The 26463-nt window shown below is 48.6% G+C and overlaps 2 protein-coding genes across 12 annotated transcripts in view; both read left to right on the top strand.

The window, feature by feature from the left end:
- Window positions 1-736: 736 nt before the first annotated feature.
- On the top strand, window positions 737-24324 carry Med12 (mediator complex subunit 12). Of its 8 annotated transcripts, none has more exons than XR_007345029.1 (45): window positions 737-985; window positions 1489-1593; window positions 1798-1989; window positions 2124-2280; window positions 3084-3265; window positions 3455-3565; window positions 3688-3942; window positions 4296-4442; window positions 4591-4690; window positions 4829-4965; window positions 6119-6250; window positions 6828-6954; window positions 7243-7472; window positions 8185-8265; window positions 8393-8563; window positions 8766-8910; window positions 9077-9127; window positions 9439-9557; window positions 9749-9892; window positions 10335-10498; window positions 10726-10857; window positions 11198-11467; window positions 11643-11787; window positions 11957-12077; window positions 12547-12648; window positions 12735-12860; window positions 13100-13275; window positions 13457-13636; window positions 14846-14917; window positions 15372-15505; window positions 15675-15836; window positions 16258-16369; window positions 16535-16624; window positions 17523-17632; window positions 17879-18014; window positions 18376-18537; window positions 19521-19895; window positions 20117-20267; window positions 20406-20611; window positions 20767-20844; window positions 20934-20988; window positions 21064-21151; window positions 22804-23547; window positions 23749-23830; window positions 24046-24324. XR_007345029.1 is itself a non-coding variant. In XM_048797248.1 (45 exons), the coding sequence occupies exons 1-45, from the start codon at window positions 887-889 to the stop codon at window positions 24087-24089; spliced, it is 6543 nt and encodes a 2180-aa protein (XP_048653205.1). In that variant the 5' UTR covers window positions 739-886; the 3' UTR covers window positions 24090-24324. The 8 variants fall into 8 exon arrangements, 2 of the variants coding, with proteins under 2 accessions (XP_048653205.1, XP_048653204.1); XR_007345030.1 differs by having other exon boundaries at window positions 739-985; window positions 11240-11467; window positions 12747-12860; XM_048797248.1 differs by having other exon boundaries at window positions 739-985; window positions 11240-11467; window positions 12747-12860; ... (2 more) ...; window positions 22804-23035; window positions 23407-23547.
- A 1831-nt stretch (window positions 24325-26155) lies between these two features.
- The window catches only part of Nlgn3 (neuroligin 3), a 26902-nt gene continuing 26594 nt past the window's right edge, over window positions 26156-26463 (top strand). For all 4 annotated transcript variants that reach the window (XR_007345031.1, XM_048797250.1, XM_015501634.2 and 1 more), the window contains exon 1: window positions 26156-26311. The gene's annotated coding sequence lies outside the window, so the exon portion shown is untranslated. The remainder of the gene's footprint in view (window positions 26312-26463) is intronic.

Here is a 26463-nt window from a genome sequence, read left to right as displayed (position 1 = left end):
GAATTAAAGGTGATAAAATGTGAAAAGCATGTCACACAGGTGCCTTTTTAACTCAAGCAAGGATTCTTAACCTGGTGTTCACCGACACATTGAGGATGCACTTCAGGGTCTAAGACTACCCTGAATCTAACATTTTTTAAAAATATTTATTGTTTTTAGTTGTAGTTGGACATAATACCTCTATGCACTCTACCTCTGAGCTATAGCCCCAGCCCCAGAATGTAATATTTTGTATTTAAATTTTTCTGGGAAGAAAGTTTACAGCTTTCATTCTTATTTTATAAGGTTAGTGAACCAAAAAAGGTTGGGAACCTTCAGGTGTTTTCTTGTGCATACTTAGTTAGTTTCTAACCTGAACAAGAGTCCTCTGAAGGAAGTATTAGCATACCCATTGTCCAGATGCAGGAATTCTAAATGGTTTGTGAAAGAGTTCTAACCAATGCAAACATTATTGAAAAACCATTCCAGGACAAAAGCAGAGATAGGCGATAGGAACCCAATTTCCAGTCAGAGCTCGGTACCACATATGTCAAGAGCTTCGCAGGTCTGCACTTTCAACAAGATACACAGCTCACTAAACGTTTCGCAGATTTTTGCCTAGTGAAATTGACTTTCTGCCTCTCAGGCCAAAAAAGCTCGCGGGGCGCGGAGCTCCGCCCCGTGCCGGGACAGGCCCCGCCCCTCTGCGGTCGGTATTGTCCGATGGTTCTCGGCGTCCCTCGGCTACCCTCGGTAGTTTCCGGCAATCATCGAGAGTTTCTAACGTGCACCCTTGTTGTCTCTCGGCCGCCGTCCTCTCAACCGCCGCCCCCCTTTTCGGCTCCTTCCCTCCTCCCGCCTCCCGGCCCGGCCCTGCTGGCGCCTCTGGCGCTACGGGCTGGGCAAGATGGCGGCCTTCGGGATCTTGAGCTACGAACACCGGCCCCTGAAGCGGCCGCGCCTGGGGCCTCCGGATGTGTACCCTCAAGATCCCAAACAGAAGGAGGTGAGTTCCAAAATTCGAGCTCCCTAGGGTCTTGGGCAGATGATTAGAATAAGAGGCGGCATTGACAGTTTAGGGAAGGGGGGGCGGGGCGATTAGGTGGGAGCAAAAGTCCCGAAAGGGGGAAGAGTAAAGTGGGCCGGTGTCAGAGAGCAGGGACTGAGCTGCGAGGTTCCAAGGCATGAATTGGAAATGATGTAGGGGCCGCTGCGCCACAGTCACCCCTCTCTACACGCACACGTCTCAGAAAGTTGTCTGAGGTAGCTTGATGAGGCTACTCTCCAGGGAAGAGTGATGTTGAGGGAGCTCCTGGTGGTTGGGAATCTTAGTTGTCCTATGGGTGAGGGTGGGGTCCAAACGAAGGTAAAGGCCTAGCTTTAAATAACAATATGTTCTATTCAGAACCAGTCCTCATCCCTTTCTCCCTTGTTCCTTTCATTTCTGCTTTTCTCTCCCACAATCACCTCCCAAGGAAAAAAATGCTAAAATGCTTTTTCCTGTCTCAGGATGAACTGACGGCCTTGAATGTAAAACAAGGTTTCAATAACCAGCCTGCTGTATCTGGGGATGAACATGGCAGTGCCAAGAACGTCAACTTTAATCCTGCCAAGGTGAGACAACACTGCCAGGCTGAAGGAAAAGGCTGGAAGAATCTGAGGATCAAAGGCCCTGGGTTGGGAAGATGTAAAGGGACAATCTAAGTGGCTGAGTTTGCCTTCATTATCCAAAGCTACCACATTGGCATTTTCCCATTAAAGGCACCATCACCTGTCTTCCCCTTCTTCCCACCCTAAAGTGTAGTTTTCTTCCTTCAGATCAGTTCCAACTTCAGCAGCATTATTGCAGAGAAGTTACGTTGTAACACCCTACCTGACACTGGTCGCAGGAAGCCTCAAGTGAACCAGAAGGACAACTTCTGGCTGGTGACTGGGCGATCCCAGAATGCCATTAACACCTGGTTCACTGATCTGGCTGGCACTAAACCGCTCACACAATTAGCCAAAAAGGTGAGGCACTGTTTCCTATTTTTCAAACTAAGAGGGGAGTGTGGGTACCAAGTGCTCTCCTATTTCCTGTATTAAGCTGCTTGGGTGTCAGCTCATGGGGAATAGAGACCTCACTAATTGTGATGTCCATCCAGGTCCCCATTTTCAGTAAGAAGGAAGAAGTGTTTGGATACTTAGCCAAATACACAGTGCCTGTGATGAGGGCCGCCTGGCTCATTAAGATGACCTCTGCCTACTATGCAGCAATCACTGAAACCAAGGTTAAGAAGAGACATGTTGACCCCTTCATTGGTGAGTAATTCCTAACACCAGGCATACTATTGATGGCTTCAAGGAGTGATAGAGAAACCCTTGGAATCATTCTTCCTAATCTATATTCCTTGCTTCTACTTATATATTGCATCCATTCAATTAGTAAACATCAAGTAATTTGATTACCTGTTTTTGTGTTTTGGGCTGAAAAGATGACCAGTAGATTATCTCCTTAGGATACTTACAGTCTATTAGGGATGCTTAGGCAAATTTATATTTATGTTTTCTTTTTGTGTGTGTGTGGTGCTAGGGATTGAACTCAAGGCCTTGTAGATGCAAGGCAAGTGCTCTACCAACTGAGCTATATCCCCAGCCCTATATTTATGTTTAAATAGCATAAATATAGAATGTGGTGAATGTCAAAAGAGGAGACAGGTCAGACATGGTGGTTATATGCCTGTAATCCCAGCGACTTTTGAGAAGCTGAGAAAGAAGGATGGCAATTTCAAGGCCAGCCTGGGCAACTTTAGTGAGACCCTGTTTCAAAATTTAAAAATTAGAAAAAGTTCTGGGGATGTAGCTCAGTGACAAAGCACCCCTGGGTTCAATTCCCAGTACCAAAAAAGAGGATACAGAACACAGATGGTTCTCTGCAACTTCAGTAGACAGAAAGATTACTTTCTTTGGGGGATAGTTGGGAAGCTTTGAGAAGGTAGAATTTAACTAGAGGCTAAGAGGAAGAGTATAATTTAGAATTATGGTGATTGGGGGTAGGAAAGGAACAGAAGGTATTCTAAGCAGAAGGATAGTGTCAAATTGTCCGTTTTCCATCTTGCCTCTAGAATGGACTCAGATCATCACCAAGTACTTATGGGAGCAGCTACAGAAGATGGCTGAATACTACCGGCCAGGGCCTGCAGGAAGTGGGGGCTGTGGTTCTACAATAGGGCCCTTGCCCCATGATGTGGAGGTGGCAATCAGGCAGTGGGACTACAATGAGAAGCTAGCCATGTTCATGTTTCAGGTACGGAGGAGGCCATGTTGTGTGGAGCATTGAATTGAGCCTAACTTTGGACTCTGCCACTATAGAACAGAATGTGCCTCTCCCTTTGCCCTGGTTATGGTTCTCCTTATCCTTTCATTTACTTTATCTGCCTGATTTTTAATAGTCCCTGGATTGAACTAATACGCATCCCATCCCTGTAACCCATAGGATGGAATGCTGGACAGACATGATTTCCTGACCTGGGTTCTAGAATGTTTTGAGAAAATCCGCCCTGGAGAGGATGAATTGCTTAAACTGCTGCTGCCCCTACTGCTTCGAGTAAGGCCTAGCATCTGGGGGGCGGGGGTAGTCTAGGGATGATTTGGGTAAGACTAAGACTAAGACATTACAACAGTGTCCCTTGGAGAGAATCAGGGACCCTGATGATCTTGTTTTCACAGTACTCTGGGGAATTCGTTCAGTCTGCATACCTGTCCCGCCGCCTTGCCTACTTTTGTACCCGGAGACTGGCCCTGCAACTGGATGGCATGAGTAGCCACTCATCTCATGTTATATCTGCTCAGTCGACAAGCACACTACCTACCACTCCTGCCCCTCAGCCCCCAACTAGCAGCACACCCTCCACTCCCTTTAGTGACCTGCTTATGTGCCCTCAGCACCGGCCCCTGGTTTTTGGTCTCAGCTGTATACTACAGGTAGGTACTAGGTGGACCCAAGGAAGTGTTAAGATATAGCTTGAGAAGAACTGGGAGCCCATGCTGGAGAACAGGGGTGATTCCAAATTGGAGGTGGGAGTAGGCACTGAGTACTTTCTTAGGAGATTGTTGCTTCTCGGTAATGGGGTGTTAGTTTCCCTTTGGGTGTTTTGTCCAGCCTCTCCCAGGGCTAAAAGGCTTTCCAGAAGGTGGGTGAAGGGAGGGGATCAAAGATGGATTGGTGCCTACCTCTGGGACTCAGAGTAACATTGTGTAACTTAGGGTTGGGTCTTACAATGGAATTCCATGTAGTCATGGTAACTGAGATTGACTTAGCTGTTTCTGTCTGGCAGACCATCCTCCTATGTTGTCCTAGTGCCCTGGTTTGGCATTATTCACTGACTGATAGCCGAATTAAGACGGGTTCACCACTTGACCACCTGCCTATTGCCCCTTCCAACCTGCCCATGCCAGAGGGCAACAGTGCCTTCACTCAGCAAGTAAGTCTGACCACTAGCCTGGTACTCCCAGATTGGAATATGAGTCTGAATTACTCTTCTAGAAATAGTAATTTGGAGTCTGGTACTGTTTTTTTAGCCTTTTGTATGCCTGAGTACATCCTTAAAGCCTTCCTTTTTGATATTGCAGGTCCGTGCAAAGTTGCGGGAGATTGAGCAGCAGATCAAGGAGCGAGGACAGGCAGTTGAGGTTCGCTGGTCTTTTGATAAGTGCCAGGAAGCCACTGCAGGTGGGTGTCAGAGGACAAATAGTAGGAAGTATCTTTGAGGAAAGGATGGTATGGTAAGGCTGTAGAGATCATAGAGATCTGAGAGTCAGAATGCTTTGGACCTCTGGTTAAGTCCCCTTTACTGCTTGTCTTCCTTAGGCTTTACCATTGGACGGGTGCTCCATACTTTGGAAGTTCTGGACAGTCATAGTTTTGAGCGCTCCGACTTCAGCAACTCTCTTGACTCTCTTTGTAACCGAATCTTTGGATTGGGGCCTAGCAAGGATGGGCACGAGGTGAGCAAGAAGGGGAATAGAGGGGCAGGGGATATAGCTCAGTCGGTAGAATGCTTGCCTTGCATGCACAAGGCCCTGGGTTCAATCCCCAGCACCACAAAAAAAAGGGCAGGGGATAGAAAGAACAAATAATATAGTAAAAGTAGATGTATGTACAAGGATGGCAGGGTGAGGCATCTTCCTGGGCCCATTTTGGCTTCATTTTGTTTTGATACCAAGGATTGAATCTAGGGGTGCTTAACCACTAAGTGACATCCCCAGCCATTTTTATTTTATATTTTGAGACAGGGCCTTGCTAAGTTACTTAGTGCCTTGCTCGCTAAGTTGCTGAGGTTGGCTTTGAATTTACAAACCTCCTGCCTCAGCCTCCCAGCAGCTGGGATTATAGGCATGTACCACTGCTCTGGGCTCAGGATATTTTCAGATGGGTCTAGTCTTTTAAAAAATTCAACTCAGCATACCCAGATTTCTTGTTTCTTTCTTTCTTTTTTCTATAACTGGGAATTGCACCCAGGAGCACTTTAACACTGAGCTACATCTGCATTCCTTTTTATTTTGAGACAGGGTCTGACTAAGTTGCTTAGGGCCTCACTGAGTTGGTGAGGATGGCCTCAAATTTGTAATACTGCTGTCTAAGCTTCCAGAGGTGCCGAATTACAGGCATGTGCCACCATGCCCAGCAGCATACCCAGATTCCTACCAAAATTATGATTTGATGAAAGATTTTGAGGAGATGAAGAGGGCTGGTAACTTTCAGAGTGCAAAGTGATTTTGGAATATCAAGAATCTCTTTGGATTGGGCTGGGGTTGTGGCCCAGTGGTAGAGCACTTGCCTAGTATACATGAGGTCCTGGGTTCGATCCTCAACACCACATAAAAATAAGTAAATAAAATAAAGGTATTGTTTCTAACTACAAATAAAAAATATGTTTTTTAAAAAAGAATCTCTTTGGATTGAGTTTCATAGAAGTTTGTTGTTGACTTGTGTTCCTGAACTGTTAAACATGAATGTGTGGGCTAAGGAATAGTTTCTCTTGGTAAATAAATAATTAACAAATGCTGTGTATAATTTTTTAAAAAAAGAAAAAAAATTAGAATTCAGTTCTTTGTCCCCAGCCTACTTTACTCACCCTTATCTTCCTTTGATTTCTAGATCTCTTCTGATGATGATGCTGTGGTTTCATTATTATGTGAATGGGCTGTCAGCTGCAAGCGTTCTGGTCGGCATCGTGCCATGGTGGTAGCCAAGCTTCTGGAGAAGAGACAGGCAGAGATTGAGGCTGAGGTTGGCCAATGGGAGGGAATTTCACCAGGGTTGGAGATCCTAGAGAGTGCAAAGTGGGACCAAAGTTGAAGGTGTGAAAACAGAATAAAGAAACGAGGGCAGGGGCTGGGGCTGGGGCTCAGAGGCAGAGCGCTCGCCTGACATGCGTGAGGCACTGGGTTTGATCCTCAGCACCACATAAAATAAAATAAAGTTATTGTGTCCATCTATAATTTAAAAATAAATATTAAAAACAAAGAAACGGTAGAGTCAGGTGTGGTGGCACATGGTTGTATTCCAGTTGACTCAGGAGGCCAAGACAAGAGATTGCAAGTTCAAGGCCAGCCTTAGCAATTTAGAGAGACCCTCAGCCACTTAGCAAGACCCTGTCTCAAAATTAGGGTGATGTTCAGTGGTAAAGCATCCCTGGGTTTAATCCCCAGTAGAGATCCTATAGGGAATGTTAAGGACATGGAGCATGAGTAGAAAGGAGCATTTGATAACTGGTTAGAGAAGAGATCAAGGCTATAGCTGGGAGGTGGCAAAAAGTGAAGAAACAGGGAAAAGTCAACCCTCAGTTTGTTCTCTCATCTTGCAGCGTTGTGGAGAATCCGAAGCAGCAGATGAGAAGGGTTCCATTGCTTCTGGTTCCCTTTCTGCTCCTAGTGCTCCCATTTTCCAGGATGTCCTTCTGCAGTTTCTGGATACACAGGCTCCCATGCTGAGTATGGACCCCTGCCACCCTCTGGTTGTTCTAGACTCAGTTAGCCATTACTGTTACCAGAAAGCATAATAAGGGCCTTCTGGTCTGTATTTGTCTTGGGTTCTGTACAGAATTACTTTTAGACATAATACTTTGTGTCCTTCAACAGTTTTTGGATGGGAGGCTTCATTCCTATGATTGCATCAGGGGTATTCCTCTCTGACCTACTCCTGCCTTAGGTGCCTCCTTCTCTTTCTGACCCCTTCTTCTGTGCTCTGCTAACTCATCTCTTCTCGTTCCCTCCTTCCAGCGGATCCCCGAAGTGAGAGCGAGCGGGTGGAATTCTTTAACTTGGTGCTGCTTTTCTGTGAACTGATTCGACATGATGTTTTCTCCCACAACATGTATACTTGCACTCTAATCTCCCGAGGGGACCTTGCCTTTGGAGCCCCTGGTCCCCGGCCTCCCTCTCCCTTTGATGATCCTGTCGATGACCCAGAGCGCAAGGAGGCTGAAGGCAGCAGCAGTAGCAAGCTGGAGGTGAGTGGCTTTTCCTTACCCTCAATTGTTTCCTCTGACATTCCCATCAACTTTGCACAGTTCTGAGGCCTCATTTGTCTAAGAAGGGTAGTATTTTCTTAGTACTTTGGGATTTACAAAGCACTCTCATGTCAGTTTGTTGTTTTTTGTTTTTGCTTTTGTTTTTATTTTTTTTTTTATTTTTATTTTTTTAATATTTTTTTTTTTTTAGTTTTCGGCGGACACAACATCTTTGTTTGTATGTGGTGCTGAGGATCGAACCCGGGCCGCACGCATGCCAGGCGAGCGCGCTACCGCTTGAGCCACATCCCCAGCCCCTTGTTTTTGTTTTTAAATTTGGTCTTGGGGCTGGGGATGTGGCTCAAGCGGTAGCGTGCTCGCCTGGCATGCGCGCGGCCCGGGTTCGATCCTCAGCACCACATACAAACAAAGATGTTGTGTCCGCTGATAACTAAAAATAAATATTAAAATTCTCAAAAAAAAATAGAAAATAAAATTTGATCTTCACAACAGCCCTGGGAGGTACATTTATCTCCCATTTAAAGCTCATGGAAACTGAAGCCCATACTTAGTGACTGGACAGGGCTTGAATCTGGAACCTGTGCTTTCCCCAATATGGTCTTTTTTCTCTAGTTCTCACATGAAATCTTCTAGGCAGTGGGGAGCATTTTCCTAGGGCTAAAGCAGCTTTGCTTATGTTCTGTGCCCTCAGGATCCAGCACTCTCAGAATCTATGGACATTGACCCTAGTTCCAGTGTGCTGTTTGAGGATATGGAAAAGCCTGACTTCTCAGTAAGTGTGATCCTGAGCATGGTAAAATCTAGCTCCTTAGTTCCTCCCATTTTGCCTCTTCTTGGAATTTCTTTATACTCCCTCATCCCCTTTTCTCTTCAATGTTCCACCCTTTTACTTTTCTTAGTTGTTTTCCCCTACTATGCCCTGTGAGGGGAAGGGCAGCCCATCTCCTGAGAAACCAGATGTAGAGAAGGAGGTGAAGCCACCACCCAAGGAGAAGATTGAAGGAACCCTTGGGGTTCTTTATGACCAGCCACGACATGTGCAGTACGCCACACACTTTCCTATCCCCCAGGTACTGTTCCCCAACACCTTGCAGTGATCTGTTTTGCCCAGATTTCTATCCAAGGAATTTGCCGAGGGGATGGAGCTGTTCCTGAGGGCTTGGGTGTTCTGGGAAGGGATTCAAGCATGGGGGAGCTGATGGGTACAGAGCATGCAACTAAGAGGAGGGAAGGAGATCCATGCTGAAGTCTGATGGTGCTGCTGGGATGCAGGAGGAGTCATGCAGCCATGAGTGCAACCAGCGGTTGGTTGTACTATTTGGGGTGGGAAAGCAGCGAGATGATGCCCGCCATGCCATCAAGAAAATCACCAAGGATATCCTGAAGGTTCTGAACCGCAAGGGGACAGCAGAAACTGGTGGGTTTGAGGCTTCTTAAACAGATCTCCCCCAAAGAATGCCCTAGTCAGTCTTCCCATCCCCAGCATAGGGAACTCCCCAGTCATGTCCCAATGTCCTGTCTCTTGGAGTCTCTGAGAGCTCTAGTCCTTTTGAAACTTCCCCCCTCATTCCCCCCCTCTGCAGACCAGCTTGCTCCTATTGTGCCTCTGAATCCTGGAGACCTGACATTCTTAGGTACCTCACAGTAAGCCCCATACTGCCCTCCCTCCCTCCTCCTTCCCTCCCTCAACCTAGTACCTCCCTGTACATATTCCTCTAAGGTCCACATAGTCTGTGGTCCTCTAAACCTTTGTTTCACAGTCCCATTCATCCTTCCCTTCATCCCTCCCCAGCCCTTCCTTGACCCTCCCTTCCCTTTTTCCCTTTCCTTCCTACCCTCCCTTCCACCCCTCCCTTTCATAGCCTCCTCTCCATATCCCTCTCCCCTCCCCAGTCAACTAGTTGTTTTGTCTGTCCTGACTCATCCTTTTCAACTGTCCCTTCAGGTGGGGAGGATGGGCAGAAGCGGCGCCGCAACCGACCTGAAGCCTTCCCCACTGCTGAAGATATCTTTGCTAAGTTCCAACATCTTTCACATTATGACCAACACCAGGTCACTGCTCAGGTGTGGGCCTAAGCCCAGCCCCCTTCCCACATTCTGGCCTCCTGTCCTGTTTCTCCTTCCCTTTTATCTTTTTCCCCTTCCTAAGCAGGCTAAGCCTGTTGGTATCATCCCCTTCCACCATCATCCTTTCCTGATTCCCTGGGTCTTCTTCCCTCTCTCCACTCCCTTCTCACTCCCACTGCCCTTATCAGGTCTCCCGGAATGTTCTGGAGCAGATCACGAGCTTTGCCCTTGGCATGTCATACCACTTGCCTCTGGTGCAGCATGTGCAGTTCATCTTCGACCTCATGGAATATTCACTCAGCATCAGTGGCCTCATCGACTTTGCCATTCAGGTAGGGAAGATAAGGAAGATAAGGGTGGAGGAAAGAATTCGTGCTATATAGGGTCATGAAGGCAGGGATAGAAGCATCAGCCAGTTTTGCAGGCTATTAGGATGGGGCAGGAAGACTAGCACAGGGGGGAGTGGAACATGAGCTAAGACTGCAGGAATAGAGACTTAAGTGCTCCCCTGGGAGGCCCAGGAGACAGATTAGAGCATTGGGCACAGACTGTCCTGCCACTGTGGAATTCATAGAAGTGTGTCCTGGAGACTGGTGAGAGGTGTCATTTATGGAGTAAAGGACAGTCTGGCACTTGGTAACAGGACCTTTCTATGCTGAGGCGGCTCCAGCATGAAGGGGCTCCAGCCTGGCGTATCAGCTTCCTCACAGGAAGCAGGGTTATGAATGACACGAGGGGCCCTTTCTCACCTCTCACCTTCGTTCTCTCTGCTAGCTGCTGAATGAACTGAGTGTGGTTGAAGCCGAGCTGCTTCTCAAATCCTCGGATCTGGTGGGCAGCTACACTACCAGCCTATGCCTGTGCATTGTGGCTGTCCTGCGGCACTACCATGCCTGTCTCATCCTCAACCAGGACCAGATGGCGCAGGTCTTTGAGGGGTAAGCAGGGCTTGCTTCCAAAAAACTTGAAAACACACAGGGCTCTGGTGGATGCCAGTGAAAGTGGCCTGGGAAGAACATGTGAGCTCACACTGTGGGGAGGGGCCTGCAATTCAGATGGATAAGGAATGGTGTTACCAGGAGACTTGAATCTGTTTCAAGGGGCATTTGTGCCCCAGGCCCTGTACACCTCCTGCTAATCCTCCCAACCCTGCCTCTTATGACAGGCTGTGTGGTGTAGTGAAGCATGGGATGAACCGATCAGATGGCTCCTCTGCAGAACGCTGTATCCTTGCTTATCTCTATGATCTGTACACCTCCTGTAGCCATTTAAAGAGCAAATTTGGGGAGCTCTTCAGGTAAGAGAGGTGGGAGGTAAAGGGTAGAGAGTGGGACCTAGTCTCATCTCCTTCCCATTACCACCCACCTCAGGAGCAGAGCACAGCCCAGGGCCCTGCTGTCTACAGAGGGTCACTATGGACTGTGTCCTCCATGTGTTGTTACATTACCAAGAGTGGGCCTTCTTCTTCTCTGCCTCCAGAGGCCCCTGTTTCTTATTCTCATGTGGTTCCTTTCCTGCCCAGTCTGCCAGACCCCATCTCCTTTTTTCTTGTCCCAAGTTCCCTTGTCCCTCACTCCCTCCTTTTTTTTTTCCTTTTCTCCCCTCTCCTGACCATCCCTGTACCACACCTCCACCAGACCTTCTTCAACACAGCTATCTCCTTTCCCCGACCCCTGCAGCGACTTTTGCTCAAAGGTGAAGAATACCATCTACTGTAATGTGGAGCCATCAGAATCTAATATGCGCTGGGCACCCGAGTTTATGATCGACACCCTGGAGAACCCTGCTGCTCATACCTTCACCTACACAGGGCTAGGCAAGAGTCTTAGTGAGAACCCTGCTAACCGCTACAGCTTTGTCTGCAATGCCCTTATGCACGTCTGTGTAGGGCACCATGATCCCGATAGGTATGGGGCGTACTGAATGAGGAATGGGCATTACACCCCTACCTGATATTGGGAGGGGTGACATACCTGGGAGGTTCTACACCCTGATTATTACTGGGGTAGAGATGAAAAGTTAAAGAATCTGAGGTTTTTGTATAGCAAGGCTTTTCCTGAGGGCATCTGTACTTTTCCCTAGGGTGAATGACATTGCAATCCTGTGTGCAGAGCTGACCGGGTACTGCAAGTCACTAAGTGCTGAGTGGCTAGGAGTACTTAAGGCCTTGTGCTGCTCCTCTAACAATGGCACTTGCGGTTTCAATGATCTCCTCTGCAATGTAGATGTAAGACTTGGGGTAGCTTCTTGGTGGAGAATGGGGAAGTTAGTGGGGCAGGGGGCTAGGCATGATTATCAAGGTCTTAGTGGGTCAGAGTTCTGTAGAAGGGAAGCACACGGCTTTCCTTGGGTGCCTCCTCTCCACCCTGACCCATCATGTCTGCTTTTTCCTCTAGGTCAGTGACCTGTCCTTTCATGACTCATTGGCTACTTTTGTTGCCATCCTCATTGCTCGCCAGTGTTTGCTCCTAGAAGATCTGATCCGCTGTGCTGCCATCCCGTCACTCCTGAATGCTGGTGAACTACCAATCCATAATTTTTAGAATTTCTGTACCCCACATTTCAATACACATTTGATGGCCATCCTCCCATCGTTCAGTGTGGGACACCCTGCTTTGGTTCCCAGGTCCTTACCCCAAGGCCAGAGCTTTTGTGCACCCCAGGCTAGACGCAGCCTGTTTTATAAACCTGGATTTGTACTTTTCCATTTGTGTGTGTGTGTGTGTAAGAGAGAGAGAAAGAGAGAGCGCGAGCGCACACAGTGTTGGAAATCAAACCTAGGGCCTTATGCATACTAAACATGTGCTCTGATGCTGAGCTACACCCCCAGCCCAACAACCTTTCCATTTTTTTGACCATTCGACTGCATAATAGTTCTCTGCTCTAACTTCCCTTCAGTGTTCTTTTTCTCTATTCATTCTCCCCTTTACCCGCCAACCACAGTTCAGCTTCAATCTTTTCTAGATCTGCTTTGTTTTCCTCTTAGCTTGTAGTGAGCAGGACTCAGAGCCTGGGGCCCGGCTTACTTGCCGCATCCTTCTCCACCTTTTCAAGACACCACAACTCAATCCTTGCCAGTCTGATGGAAGTAAGTGACCCTGATCAGAGTCAGGCAGCAGTAGAAAGTGCCCCCTCAACCCCTGTGGTCTCTACTCTTGCTTCCCCTGACTTCAGCTCCCTCCCCAGACAAGCCTACAGTCGGAATCCGCTCCTCCTGTGACCGCCACCTGCTGGCTGCCTCCCAGAACCGCATCGTGGATGGAGCTGTGTTTGCTGTTCTCAAGGCTGTGTTTGTACTTGGTACGGGGTAGGAAGGGAGTGGTGCCAGAAGTGTGTATAGGGTGGAGTGCCAGTACAAGAGACAGTCTTTCTCCCTCCTGAAGGTGGTCTCTCTGACCTGAGGAGAGGAGGGAGAGAAGTATATTTCTGTCCCATAGGACAACATTAGGGGAGTTTCTGCCTCTATGGGCCTGGGGCGGGTCTCCACACAGTGTTCTGATCTTTCTCTGCCCTCCCTATCTCCCACCCGTGAACCACAGGGGATGCAGAACTGAAGGGTTCAGGCTTCACTGTGACAGGAGGAACAGAAGAACTTCCAGAAGAGGAGGGAGGAGGTGGCAGTGGCGGTCGGAGGCAGGGTGGCCGCAACATCTCTGTGGAGACAGCCAGTCTGGATGTCTATGCCAAGTACGTGCTGCGCAGCATCTGCCAACAGGTCAGTCTCACCTTCCCCCCACACCTCCTAAATGCCACTGTATAATATAGTCCCGTTTCCAGCTTGTGATCACACTACTTCCTTACTATACGTAGGGTCCCTTACCTATCCCCAGCACATCACCCCTATTCGTAACCCCGTCACTGGTTGCCCCCAGTCCCCTGATTATTAGCTTCCTCAGGAATGGGTAGGAGAACGTTGCCTTAAGTCGCTATGTGAGGACAGCAATGACCTACAGGACCCAGTGTTGAGTAGCGCCCAGGCCCAGCGCCTCATGCAGCTCATCTGCTACCCACATCGACTTCTGGACAATGAGGATGGGGAAAACCCCCAGAGGCAGCGCATTAAGCGTATTCTCCAGGTAGGCCAAGGTGATGGGAGTCTTAGAGGAAGCAGTGGGACCCAACCTAAGGAGAAACAGTGGGAACCAAGAAAAAGAGCACGAAGACAAACAGGGATGTAGGAGAAAGGGGGTGAGAGAAACAGCACCAGCGTGGGTTTAGGAGTAAATCCAGTATGGACTAGACTTGAGAGTAAGACTGTTAGGTGCATGCACAGCTGTCTGGAGTGAGAATGGCTCATCAGTGGGAGGCATAGCATCTGGGAGGCCTGGTTTTTGGCTTTATATATTTGGCACATTGGTTATGATGCAGTAACTGAATAGTAATAGCTATTCTTTATTGAGTACATACTTTATGCCCAGGTATTATACACAGCACTGTGTGTAGCGTTGTGTAAATATTTTCTCCCTTAATCTTTGTAATCCTATGAGGTGGACGTGAGTATCCTTGTTTAACCAATGAGGAAACTGAGGCTTGAAGAGGTTAAGTAATTTCTACAAAGTCACACAACTAGTAAGCTTGGAGTCACTATGTGAGCCTAGGTAGGCTTGTGCCCTTTCCACTGCTTCAGATGTTTAGGGGACTGAAGGATGGAAAAATAAGGCCATGGAGGACAAGCTAAAGGAATGAGGTCTCTTCAGTTCAGAGGAGATAATGCCAAAAGGAAATTAGCTAACAGTGGCCTCCCAGTCTCTGTAGGACTTTGAGAGATTGTCCTGTAAAGGTCCTGTCAGGGACATTGAGCAGCTGATCTAAAACAGCAGAGGCAGATTTCAACTTTAACATCAAGGATTTAAAAATTAAGCATTGGGCTGAGGTTGTAGCTCAGTGGCAGGGCACTTGCCTAGCATGTGCGAGGCACTGGGTTCATTTCTCAGCACTGCATACAAATAAAAATAAAGGCAGTCTGTCCATCTACAACCACAAAAATATTAAAAATAAATAAATGAAAGTTAAGCATTAAGCAGGACTTTTTGATGAAAAGGATATGAGGTTCTGGAACAGGAATCTGGAGAAAGACTTCTTTCCTGAACTACATTTAAAATAGGATAGATTTTCAACCATTTTGGATTTTTAAAACTTAATCTTTCCTAAAGAGAGGGACATAGAGGTCCTTTCAGACCTCTATTAGTCTGTGATTTGAGGTATGGGAGATCAGGAATTGGCCACAGAATGGTGGGGGTGTGACAACAATGATGACTAGCTTGGGGGTGGGGCCTCTACTGCAGAACTTGGACCAGTGGACCATGCGCCAGTCTTCCTTGGAGCTGCAGCTCATGATCAAGCAGACCCCTAACAATGTGAGTAGTGCCCACCCAGGCCCTCCCTTTCCCATGACCACTTCTAGCTCCACATGTCAAGAGGTGAGCCACTATAGAAGAACCTAGGTCCTACCCTTGGGCTCTTGAACTGAGAGAGATAAGAGGGTATGGGAAAATAGCAGACGTGTGAAGCTGATGATAAGGAAAATGAGTTCAGAGTATTAGAGCACTGAGTGGTGGGGAAGCTTGGCAGCACTGGCAGTGGAACCTGTTTCTGTGGCCACAGATGTAAAGAGGTGTTCAAAGGAAAAGACAGTGAGAATTGGAGAAACATGGAGGTGCTGGAGGTTACAACTCCCGACAGTTTTGTCCCTGCCTTCCTCTCAACCTCCACATATGCTCTCCTTTACCTCATCTCCCATTTCTACTATCATCTTTTCTCTTTACTCCTATCTACCTGGTTTTGCATCTTTATGCCTTTCACCTTTCACAGGAGATGAACTCCCTCTTGGAGAACATCGCCAAGGCCACAATCGAGGTTTTCCAACAGTCAGCAGAGACAGGGTCATCTTCAGGAAGCACTGCGAACAACATGCCCAGCAGCAGCAAGACCAAACCTGTGCTCAGGTTGGGTGGAACCATGTCAGGACTCATCCCCTTACAAGTTCCTCTCTACTGGTAGCATGAGTGATGGCTGCTGCATGGAGATACCATCCATGTCCAGGGAAAGGAGAGGATGGATTGGCAACCTTGCCCTGCTCCTCTGTAATCCCGTGTCCTCTCTTCTGTCTTCCAGCTCTCTAGAGCGCTCTGGTGTATGGCTGGTGGCCCCCCTCATTGCCAAGCTGCCCACCTCAGTCCAAGGGCATGTATTAAAGGCTGCTGGAGAGGAACTGGAGAAGGGTCAGCACCTGGGCTCTTCTTCTCGCAAAGAACGTGATCGACAAAAGCAGAAGAGGTAAAGGGGCTGTGGAGGGGGCCAGTATTGAGGGGAAGTAGGGAGAGGAGGCAGGCCCAGGGAATAAAAATTGGGGCTGAGGGCTGAGAACAAACATCACAGGGAAATGGCCCATCAGGGGATAAAAGTGGTATGGCTGAGCAAGAGGCTAGATCTTTTTTTTAATATTTATTTTTTTTTAGTTGTAGCTGGACACAACACCTTTATTTATTTATTTTTATGTGGTACTGAGGATAGAACCCAGGGCCTCACATGTGCTAGGCGAGCACTCTACTTCTGAGCCAAAACCCCAGGCCAAGAGGCTAGATCTTGAGAAAGCAAAGTCTGGGATTTAGAGGAATAAGGTTGGAAGTTGCCTTATCCCCAGCCCATGGCTTTCTCGTCTTGTCTCTTTTTCCTTTTATTTCCCTTCTGTCTCTAGCATGTCCCTGTTGAGCCAGCAGCCCTTCTTATCTCTGGTGCTGACATGTCTGAAAGGGCAGGATGAGCAACGTGAGGGACTCCTTACCTCCCTCTACAACCAAGTGAACCAGGTACAGGTCTCTGAGCTATGGAGGTGGGCAGGAGGGTAGTAAAGGATATACCTAAGAGGCCACTATGGACTTGGAACCTTCGTTACTTTCAGATAAACAGATTGGGTGATTTGGAATAGAAACAAGAAGATCCCTGAGCTGCATGTTAAACTTGTTTTATCCTAGATTGTGAATAATTGGCGAGAGGACCAGTACTTAGATGATTGCAAACCAAAGCAGCTAATGCATGAGGCACTCAAACTGCGGCTCAACCTGGTGAGGGGGGAGCTGGGGAAAAGAAGGAAGGGTGTGGGGCTGGAAATGCAGTAAAGAAGTCCCAGCCCAGCCAGGCATGATGGCACATGTCTGTTGTCCTAACACTTGGGAGGCTGAGGTGGGAGGATCACTTGAGTCTATGAGTTTGAGACCTGCCTGAGCAACATAGCAAGGCCCTGTCTCAAACAAACAAAAGTAGAAGCCCCCTGGGCATGGTGGCACATGCCTGTGATCCCTGCAGCTCAGGAGGCTGAGACAGGAATATCACAAGTTCAAAAGCCAGCCTCAGCAATGGTAAGGTGCTAAGGAACTCAGTGAGACCCTGCTCTAAATAAAATATAAAATAGAGCTGGGGATGTGGCTCAGTGGTTGAGTGCCCCTGAGTTCAATTCCCGGTACCCTCCCCCCCAATAAAAAGAGAAGCCCCAGGTTGTTGGGAGAATAAGGATGAGGATGGAGACCACAGGTTTTGGGGGGTCTTCAAGTATTAATCCTGCTCTCCTAAAGGATGCAGGGCCTGAAATGGTTAAAGGAACTGGATCACTGCAGTCAGGGTCCAGTAGGTTGCATAACCCAGATCCTTATAGGGACTCTGCCTCTGTATCCTAGATTCTAGCTGGACCTGAGAAATACTAGAAACCCATTGTAGAATGTTGAATGGAATCCTGGCAATCATTTAGTCCAACTCTTATAATTTTATAAGTATTGAAACAGAAGCTGAGAGATATCAAGAATTCAGTCATCAGCCCAAAATCCTATAACAAATCACAGATAAATGGAACATGACCTCAGGGGTCCTAACTCCCACCCAACCTATTTCCTTACTAAACTTTCTTTAAATGCTGGTCATCACCCCTGCACCCCTGAGAGCCATCTGACTGACTTGTGGTCGTGGCAGGTGGGGGGCATGTTTGACACAGTGCAACGCAGCACCCAGCAGACCACAGAGTGGGCCATGCTCCTCCTGGAAATCATCATCAGTGGCACTGTCGACATGCAGTCCAACAAGTAAGCATCCCTGTCCCCTCCCTGCTGTTCTGTATTGCAACGGAGCCCCCTACCCTTGTGCCAGCTACCCTACCTACTGTGATCAGCGTGGATGTAACTGTGGACTCCGTGGCCCTGGATTTTCCACTGTCTCATTGCCCTTGGCATGACATATCAAGCACCTCTCCCTGCTCCAATTCTCCCCTCAGGCCTTTTTCTTTCTTAACCTCTTTGTTCTATGGTTTTCTCCCTTTGCACCTGCCACAGTGAGCTCTTTACTACTGTGTTGGACATGCTGAGTGTACTCATCAATGGAACCTTGGCTGCAGACATGTCTAGCATCTCGCAAGGCAGCATGGAGGAAAACAAACGTGCATATATGAACCTAGTGAAGAAGCTGCAGGTGAGCAGAGGAGGTGCCTGGGTACTAGGACCTCAGTTTCGTTCACCCTGACCGAGTTTGTTGTCCAGCCAGCTTCAGGGACTTTGTTCTGGCCTGAGCCCTCTGCCCTTCACTTTTTTTTTTTTTTTTGGTGGTGCTGGGGATTGAACCCAGGGCATTGTGCATATGAGGCAAGCACTACCAACTAAGCTATATCCCCAGCCCCTCTCCCCTCCACTTTCACATCTGTTTTTACTTTGTTATTCATGCAAGGAGGATTTTCTGAATGTCATCTTTATATCAGGTTCTGGGCTACCCCAAGACTTTCCATCGCTCTTTTTCTGTGTCTTTGAACTCTTGTCCCATCTTCCTGTGCCTGCAGAAGGAATTGGGAGAGCATCAATCAGACAGTCTGGAAAAGGTTCGCCAGTTGCTACCACTGCCCAAGCAGACTAGAGATGTCATCACGTGTGAACCACAGGGCTCCCTCATTGACACCAAAGGCAACAAGATTGCTGGCTTCGATTCCATCTTCAAGAAGGAGGCATGTTCCACTGTCTTCCCATACCTGCTGCCCCTTTGGGGAAGAGCCTTCCCTACATTAACCTGGAAGCCCCAGAAGACTCAGATCCAAGAGTTTGTCGGGCTCTGCCTATAAAAACCATCTCTGGGGTTCTGAGTGAATCACTTAGCTTTCCTTACATTTCATCTCTCCTTCTTTGGAGTCCTGCCCTATTTTCTTGGTCTCTCCCTCCACCTCCACCCACCTTGTCACATACCACCCCTTTCTCAGCACCGCACCCTCCTCTTTCCTTTGCCCCACCTGCCTCCTCTATGGCCCCACCCATCTATCTGGTTGATAGCTCTATATCTCTTATCCCTGCATTTCTCTCCCCTACCCACCCATCTGGGCACAGTTTTCTCTCTTCCCTCTATGTCAGTTGCAGTATTTGTTCAATAATCATAATTGCGGTGTATAGTAGACAGTGAGAGGGAAAAGAGGATGCTGACTTTAAAATTCAAATCCTTTCATATATACATTATCTTAATTTCTCATCCGTCTCATTTTCTTTTTCTCTTTCTGCCTTTCTCTTTGCTTTTTTCTGTCTCTCGCCACCTGCCCCCGCCCCCCGCTTTCCTGTTTCTTTCTCTGTCTTCCTCTGAATGTTGTTCTCCTTCCTTCCCCACTTTTTTTCTCTCTCCTCACCCACTTCTCTGTCTCCCTGCCTCTGTGTCTGCTTCTTGCCCCAGCTCTGCCTCCGCTGCATCTTTCATGACTTCATCCTTTGCCTTTACGCCTCTCCCTGCCACCCATCCCTCTCTCCCTTCATGACTCTTCCACATGGGTGTGTGTGTTCCTATGTATCCAAGTCTGTTTTTCCTCCTCTCACCATCTCTACCAAATCTAAGCATAACTTTTTTTTTTTTAAATGCCAACAGATATTTTACCCCTTTCTCCAAGTTCTCAAGGTCTAGCTTCTATTTTCCATGTCTCAACAGCTCATTGTGTCTCATTTTCTGGAGCAGGGTCTACAGGTTTCCACAAAACAGAAGATATCTCCCTGGGATCTCTTCGAGGGCTTGAAGCTCTCTGCACCACTCTCCTGGGGCTGGTTTGGGACAGTCCGAGTTGACCGGCGAGTGGCTCGAGGGGAGGAGCAGCAGCGCTTGCTACTCTACCACACACACCTGAGGCCCCGGCCCCGTGCCTATTACCTAGAGCCACTGCCACTGCCACCAGAAGATGAGGAGCCACCAGCTCCCACCCTTCTAGAACCTGAGAAAAAGGCTCCTGAGCCCCCCAAAACTGACAAACCGGGGACTGCTCCACCCAGCACTGAGGAACGCAAGAAGAAGTCCACCAAGGGCAAGAAACGCAGCCAGCCAGCCACCAAGACAGAGGCCAGTGCCTCCCCTGCTGCAGTTCTCCCCCAGCCCATCTTCATGACTTTGTGTATAATCGAGTTTATGGTTTATGGGGATGTGGCACATGGGAAAGGATGCCATTAGAGTTGAAATAAAAATTAGCCATATAAATGCAGCTTTTCTTTACCCCATCTTCCCTCACCTAATCTCCCTATATTCCGCTACAACCCACTCACCTTCCTCTGCTACCTACACAGGACTATGGCATGGGCCCAGGCCGAAGTGGTCCCTATGGTGTGACAGTGCCTCCAGACCTCCTGCATCACCCCAACCCCGGATCCATATCTCACCTGAGCTACAGGCAGGGCCCCATAGGCCTGTACACCCAGAACCAGCCACTACCTGCAGGTGAGGGCTAGCCACTGGGAATGGTGAGATCCCCTGGACTTTGCTTCCACTCCCCTGGGGTGCCATGGATGACTGGGACTCTGGGCAAGGGCTGGAGGGATGAGGAGCCTAGAGAGGTCAGTCCACTCTTTTTTCCAGGTGGCCCTCGTGTGGACTCATATCGCCCTGTGAGGTTACCAATGCAGAAGCTGCCAACCCGACCAGCTTACCCTGGAGTGCTACCCACAACTGTGACTGGTGTCATGAGCCTAGAACCTTCATCTTACAAGACTTCCGTGTACCGACAGCAGCAACCTGCAGTGCCCCAGGGACAGCGCCTTCGCCAACAGCTCCAGGCAAAGATAGTGAGAGGGGCAGTAGGGAGGGCTGTCAGGGAGAGGGGCTTTTGTGGGTCACAGGACTGAGGAGACATTTGGCATCTTCACAGGGTGGGATATACAAGAGAGGATGTAATAGAAAACATTTCCTGAGTTTGAGTTTTTCTCCTTTTACCCTTTAGCAGAGTCAGGGGATGTTGGGACAATCGTCTGTCCATCAGATGACTCCCAGCTCTTCCTACGGCTTGCAGACTTCCCAGGTAAGGGCTTGGGATTGGGAGCATCAGGGAGAGGAAGGTAAACTGCTGCACTCACTCTTGGCCCTGACTCCCTCTCTCCTCCTCTGCAGGGCTATACTCCTTATGTTTCTCATGTGGGATTGCAGCAACACACAGGCCCTGCAGGTACCATGGTGCCCCCCAGCTACTCCAGCCAGCCTTATCAGAGCACCCACCCCTCTACCAATCCTACTCTTGTAGATCCTACCCGTCACCTGCAACAGCGGCCCAGTGGCTATGTACACCAGCAGGCCCCAACCTATGGACATGGACTGACCTCCACTCAAAGGTACCCAAAGTAGTGAGAAGGGAAGGGACACTGAGGTATGAGGGAGCATTTGATTTGGGAAAACCAGTGCCTGAAGGTAATGGGACTGGTCTGAACTTTTGGAGACATTGAGAACATTTACCTGGTCATGTAACTCATAACCACAGAAGACTGAAGTAGGAAGGGAATATGGAGACCAGTAGTCTTACATCAACTTTCAGAATTTCTTAGAGGCTCTGAGAGGAGAAACCATTTACCTGACTCTGATAAGGAAAGTTCTGGGGTTTGTAGACATAGTGTAGGGTAAGGAGTCATAAATCCAGTGTTGAACAGTTGAACTTCAGGATGGACTAAAAAGTGAATACCTGAGTTAATGTTATTCAAGTTGTAGTTAAGACCTGGTAATTGTGTCATGAGGCTCTGTAGCTTAGGTTTAAAGCACTGAGTTAGAGGACTTATGAACTGTGGCTGTATGACCCACACTATGCTAGGACTGAGTGAGATGAAGAAAGATAGCCCCCTTGCCAAAATACATAGTCCTTTACCACTTAGAATTTTTACTCTAGCTGAGGAGCAAAAATATTACATAGAGCCATGTGCAGTGGCACACACCTATAATCCCAGTGTCTCAGGAGGCCGAGACAGGAGGATTGTGAGTTCAAAGCCAGCCTCAGCAATGGCAAGGTGCTAATAAGCAACTCAATGAGACCCTGTCTATAAATAAAATACAAAAAAATAGGGCTGGGGATGTGGCTCAGTGGTTGAGTGCCCCTGAGTTCAATCTCTGGTACCCCCCCCAAAAAATTACATCGAAAACTATATGAAGACTACCGTGAGTAAAGATAGAATCAGGTGTGCATAATGGGTGCTGTGAAGTAAAATAAGGATTCACAACAAGTGGGATACTATCAGTGTGGACCTGAGCCATCAGAGAATTTTCACGAAGGAGGTTAGGCCTTTGAATTAGTTAGGATTGGGGTTTATGAAGAAGAGGAGAAGAAAGGGTATTCTAGGTAGAGATTATAGCATGAACAAAGACATAGGGGCTGGAGTGAATAAGGTGTCTGGATGACAGAAGCAGAGTTAGGATGGAGTGTACAATTTTGCTGGGGGAAGGTTGATAGATGTCCTTGAATGCTGAGCTGCAGCATTGAGACACAATCACAGAAAGGGTTCTTTTGATCAGGAAAATGATGGGAGGAGTTGAGCAGGTTGAGAGTGTGGAATGAGTGAATTGAAGGCAGGAGAAGATGAGACAGGGATTCCAGCCACTGACTGTCTCCTGGATATGCAATTCAGGTGGAGAGGGCATAAAGAGCAGTAGAACAACTTGAAGTGTTACCCAGGCACAAAAACAGCAACAACAAAAAACCTCAGTGAGTGCTTATAGAATACCTGTCGTGTTATAAGACTATTTTTCATTTTCATATGAAAAAAATAAAACACCTGAAAAATTCCTAACCACTAAGGCTATGAGACAATAAAATGGAGCATTGTCTTTACACCTTATTCTCTGACCAAAAAGTCAGAATTCAAAAGGGCTCCTTTGGTTAGTGCCAAGAGAAATGAATGCAATGACCTGTTAAAGTTTCTTGCAGGTCAGGGACCCAGGGTTTAAAATGCCACTCTGTCCCAACCCCATGCCTTGACCTCTGGTCTCCTTGTCTTTGGAGGTTTTCACACCAGACACTGCAGCAGACCACCATGCTAGGTACCATGACTCCGCTGAATACCCAGGGCGTCCAGGCAGGCGTCCGCTCAACTTCCATCCTACCTGAGCAGCAGCAGCAGCAACAACAGCAACAGCAACAGCAGCAGCAGCAGCAGCAACAGCAGCAGCAGCAGCAGCAGCAGCAGCAGCAGCAGTACCACATCCGGCAGCAACAGCAGCAACAGATCCTGCGGGTAAGGCCCTGAGAGGGTAAGGCCCTGGGATTCCGTCCAGCACTTGGGAGCCCTAGGAGGGAAGAGAAGCTCAAGTTCCTCCCGCACTATCACCAAGATTAAATGGGGTGGTGTGCTAAGCACCCAGCAGAGCAACTGGCTGCGCTGGGGTTTAGGTTGGTTGTCTCCCCTCTCCTTTTTTGCCTATTGAAGATCATAGTGGGACAGAGTTGAATACTGACTGATGGGTCCTCCAAGTTTGGTTTCATTTATGCATTGGTATGAGAAAGGAAGAGCAGACCCAATGCTCTCCCTGCCCCCATCCCTCGAATACTAAGTTGTAGCTGCCTTGATGGCCTCAGAAATATCTTGTGTCTTCACAGCAGCAGCAGCAGCAACAACAGCAGCAGCAGCAGCAGCAGCAGCAGCAACAGCAGCAACAACAGCAGCAGCAGCAACAACAACAACAACAACACCAGCAGCAGCAGCAACAGGCAGCTCCTCCCCAACCCCAGCCCCAGTCCCAGCCCCAGGTAGCTGCTGGACTCCAACCCCAGGCTCAGGGACAGCTGCCCAGGTTGGGCACATAGCCAGTGATATGGGTTGGGAATGGTGTGTAGGGTAGCAGTGGGAGGCCAAGGCATGGCACTCTACAAAGGGATTGAGAAATGAGGCTGAAGAAGGAGGCCCGGGGGGGTTAGAGTTCTATTTTCCGATTTCCCCTCCCACCTCAGTTCCAGCGCCAGGGGCTTCAGCAGACACAACAGCAGCAACAGACAGCAGCTTTGGTCCGGCAACTCCAACAACAGCTCTCCAGTAAGCTTGCCTGCCTTCCTGAGGAGAACCCCTTGGAATAAGTGGGGGACAGGGTGGGAAAATATAGCTAGGTGATTGCTTTGGGCCCAGGTTTCCTTCCCTACCTTTCTATGCCTTTCCCTTTCCCTTCCCTTCCCTTCCCTGACTAGCTTTCTTCCTACATACCCATAACCTTTCTGGGTCTCCCATCCCTGACAATCTCTGGTTTTTCACAGATACCCAGCCACAACCCAGTACCAACATATTCGGACGCTACTGAGCCATGTGGAGGAACTGCTTGTGCACTGGATGTGGCCCCACACTTTCCTCTTAATTCCTAGCCCCTCTTCCTGGGCTAGCACCAGTAGTGGTTGGGGCCCTTCCCTCAGGCTCCATTTTTAATGAGTTTTTAGTATTTTTGTTAATGTGAAGCATTGAGCTGTTGGGTTTTGTATATTATTTATATAGAGAGACCCCAGAGCTGTTGCACCCAATACACAGAGCTTCTTTGCAAAGGGAGTGTGTGAGTTCTGTGTGTCGGGGAAGGGTGGTCTCTTGGGAGAGTGCTGGGGGTTGGACAAACAAGTCAGAAGCCTTCATGCCATTCAGATCATCGTCCCCCTTTACCTTCAACTCCCTGTTCCTTTTTTTCTGAGCAGGGAATATTTTTTATTGGTACATTATAATTATACATGATAGTGGGATTCATTATGCCATATTCATACATGCACATAGCCATAATCTGATCAGTCTGATTCTCTCCGTACATTTCTTGATTCTGATTGGAGTATTACTCTCTCTTCCCTGCTCCAAGGCAACATATCGAGGTACAGGCCCCCAGTCTCTTAAAAGGGGTAGCTTCTTTACAGCTTTCCTTCATGGAGGCCATGCCTCTGGGATTGGGGAGGACAGTTACATCAGGGGAAAAAAAATCAATGGAACTGGATTCTCTTTCTACAGCATCCTAGAAACTGGACCTCAAACAAGTGGGTGGGAGGGGTCAAGATGATGGACATTGCCTACCCTTTTTGCCATCTCGTGGTCCCCATCATGCACCAAGTGACATTCTTTTCATAGGCTAAAAATCTTCTCTCAGAGTCACATTTTTGAGATGAAAAACTGCCTTCCATTGGCAAGAGCCATCATAGAATAGGTGGCAGAAGGACAGTGTGGCTCTAAGAGGAAGAGAGGCCAGTAAGAAATAGCACACATTTCTCGCTGCCCTGCTCCTGGAACTGCTTGTTTTCACATGACCCACCTTGGCAGTTACCCAGAATGACTGATGCTCACTCCCATTTTACAGTAGAGAAAACTCAGAACTTGCTCAGAAGTCACATTTGGAGCTGTGGCTGGGCCATTCTCGGCCCCCTTGCTTTCTGCTTTGGGCCCTAGATCCAAGGCTGTGCAAAAGAACCAACTGCCTTACAACAATGAAGTCTTCTGGTCTGCCTAGCCAGGGCTGGAAGAGGACCAGTTCCAGCCTGGTGGGTGGGTGCTACAGGAAGATTTGACAACTTAAGGGCAATGTTCCATGTTCGTTGAAGCCATAGTTGCACCTTATCACTGGGAAATGTCAAGTATGTTGGTAATACTGGGAGTACCAATCAATACCCAAGTCATAAAAAATAAAATCCCTCTTTGAGGTCCATCCACAAAGCCCTTATGCATATGGGATTTACAAAGTTTGAGATTCGGTGAGTGCAAGGAATGGAACTCCCTGCCAGGATAAAGACAAACATGACTGAAGTTCTCTCTGACTTCTATCCTGACATAAACACACTGGAGCCCCAGGTGTTGACAGAAGCTTGGCTGGGATAAGGAGCCTTCAGAGGGGCCTGGGTGTGTCAGGCCCACTGGACAGGTGCACTACATACAGAAACACACCATACCTGGGGCGGCGGGTAGAGGCTGAAACAGACAATTGGCATGCTGGCAGAATCAAACCTGCCCCAACCAAAGCAGCAAAAGGGAACAGTGTTGACCTTTGGGAGAGTGACAGGATGAGAGCAAAGTGGTCCCACTGGTGGTTGCTGCTGGTGCTGAGGAGAGGTGAGGGATGCTGAGTGAGGTGGCAGCATATCTTTGTGGAATATGACTGGAGCCTCCTGCGTGCAGTGCCTCAGTTTCTCCCTTTGTTCCAAGGTCTCAAGCTTTGCAGGTAAAGTTTGGAATAGCTGCCCCTGGAGATCACCTGTCAGCTTGTGATTTGAGGTGTGCGTGTGAGAAAGGGAGAGTGTGTGAGCAGAACATGCTTGAGCATGGGGGTGGGGGGAATTGGGCCATGCCCCAGGACTTGAGCCATCTCTGGCACAAAAGGAGTTAATGGCAGGGACCGCGCCCCCCCGTGTCCGGGCACGCGCAGCGCGCCCCCTCGGTGCGCGGGCACAGCAGCCAGGCTGCCGGAGAGCTGATCTCGGGGATTCGGGTGCCGAGCCCTTGGCCTGGAGGCGATATGGGTGGTCCGTGGCCCGGTTCAGTCGCTCGCAGCAGCCCGGGGAACAGGTGAGGCCGCCTGCCCCGGTCTCTCATCTCATCCTCTAGCTGCCCATACCTTGCTCCCATCCTATCCCCTCCCAATCTCGGGTTCCTCCACTCCCCAGCCAATGGCCCCATCCCTCTCAACCCCATGTTCTTCATCGGCACCCCTGACCCCC

Source organism: Marmota marmota, unplaced genomic scaffold (assembly GCF_001458135.2).
Source record: "Marmota marmota marmota unplaced genomic scaffold, marMar, whole genome shotgun sequence".
Classification (NCBI taxonomy): domain Eukaryota; kingdom Metazoa; phylum Chordata; class Mammalia; order Rodentia; family Sciuridae; genus Marmota; species Marmota marmota.
Note: the sequence above shows the minus strand (reverse complement) of the source record. Positions and strands in the feature narration are given on the sequence as shown.

Excerpts from the sequence above, each read along its gene's own strand:
- Med12 (XM_048797247.1), top strand. The coding sequence starts at position 887 with ATGGCGGCCTTCGGGATCTTGAGCTACGAACACCGGCCCCTGAAGCGG. Across the intron at positions 8,911-9,076 it reads CAAGGGGACAGCAGAAACTG|ACCAGCTTGCTCCTATTGTG; the intron begins GTGGGTTTGAGG and ends CCCCCTCTGCAG. Across the intron at positions 23,548-23,748 it reads AGCCCCAGTCCCAGCCCCAG|TTCCAGCGCCAGGGGCTTCA; the intron begins GTAGCTGCTGGA and ends CTCCCACCTCAG.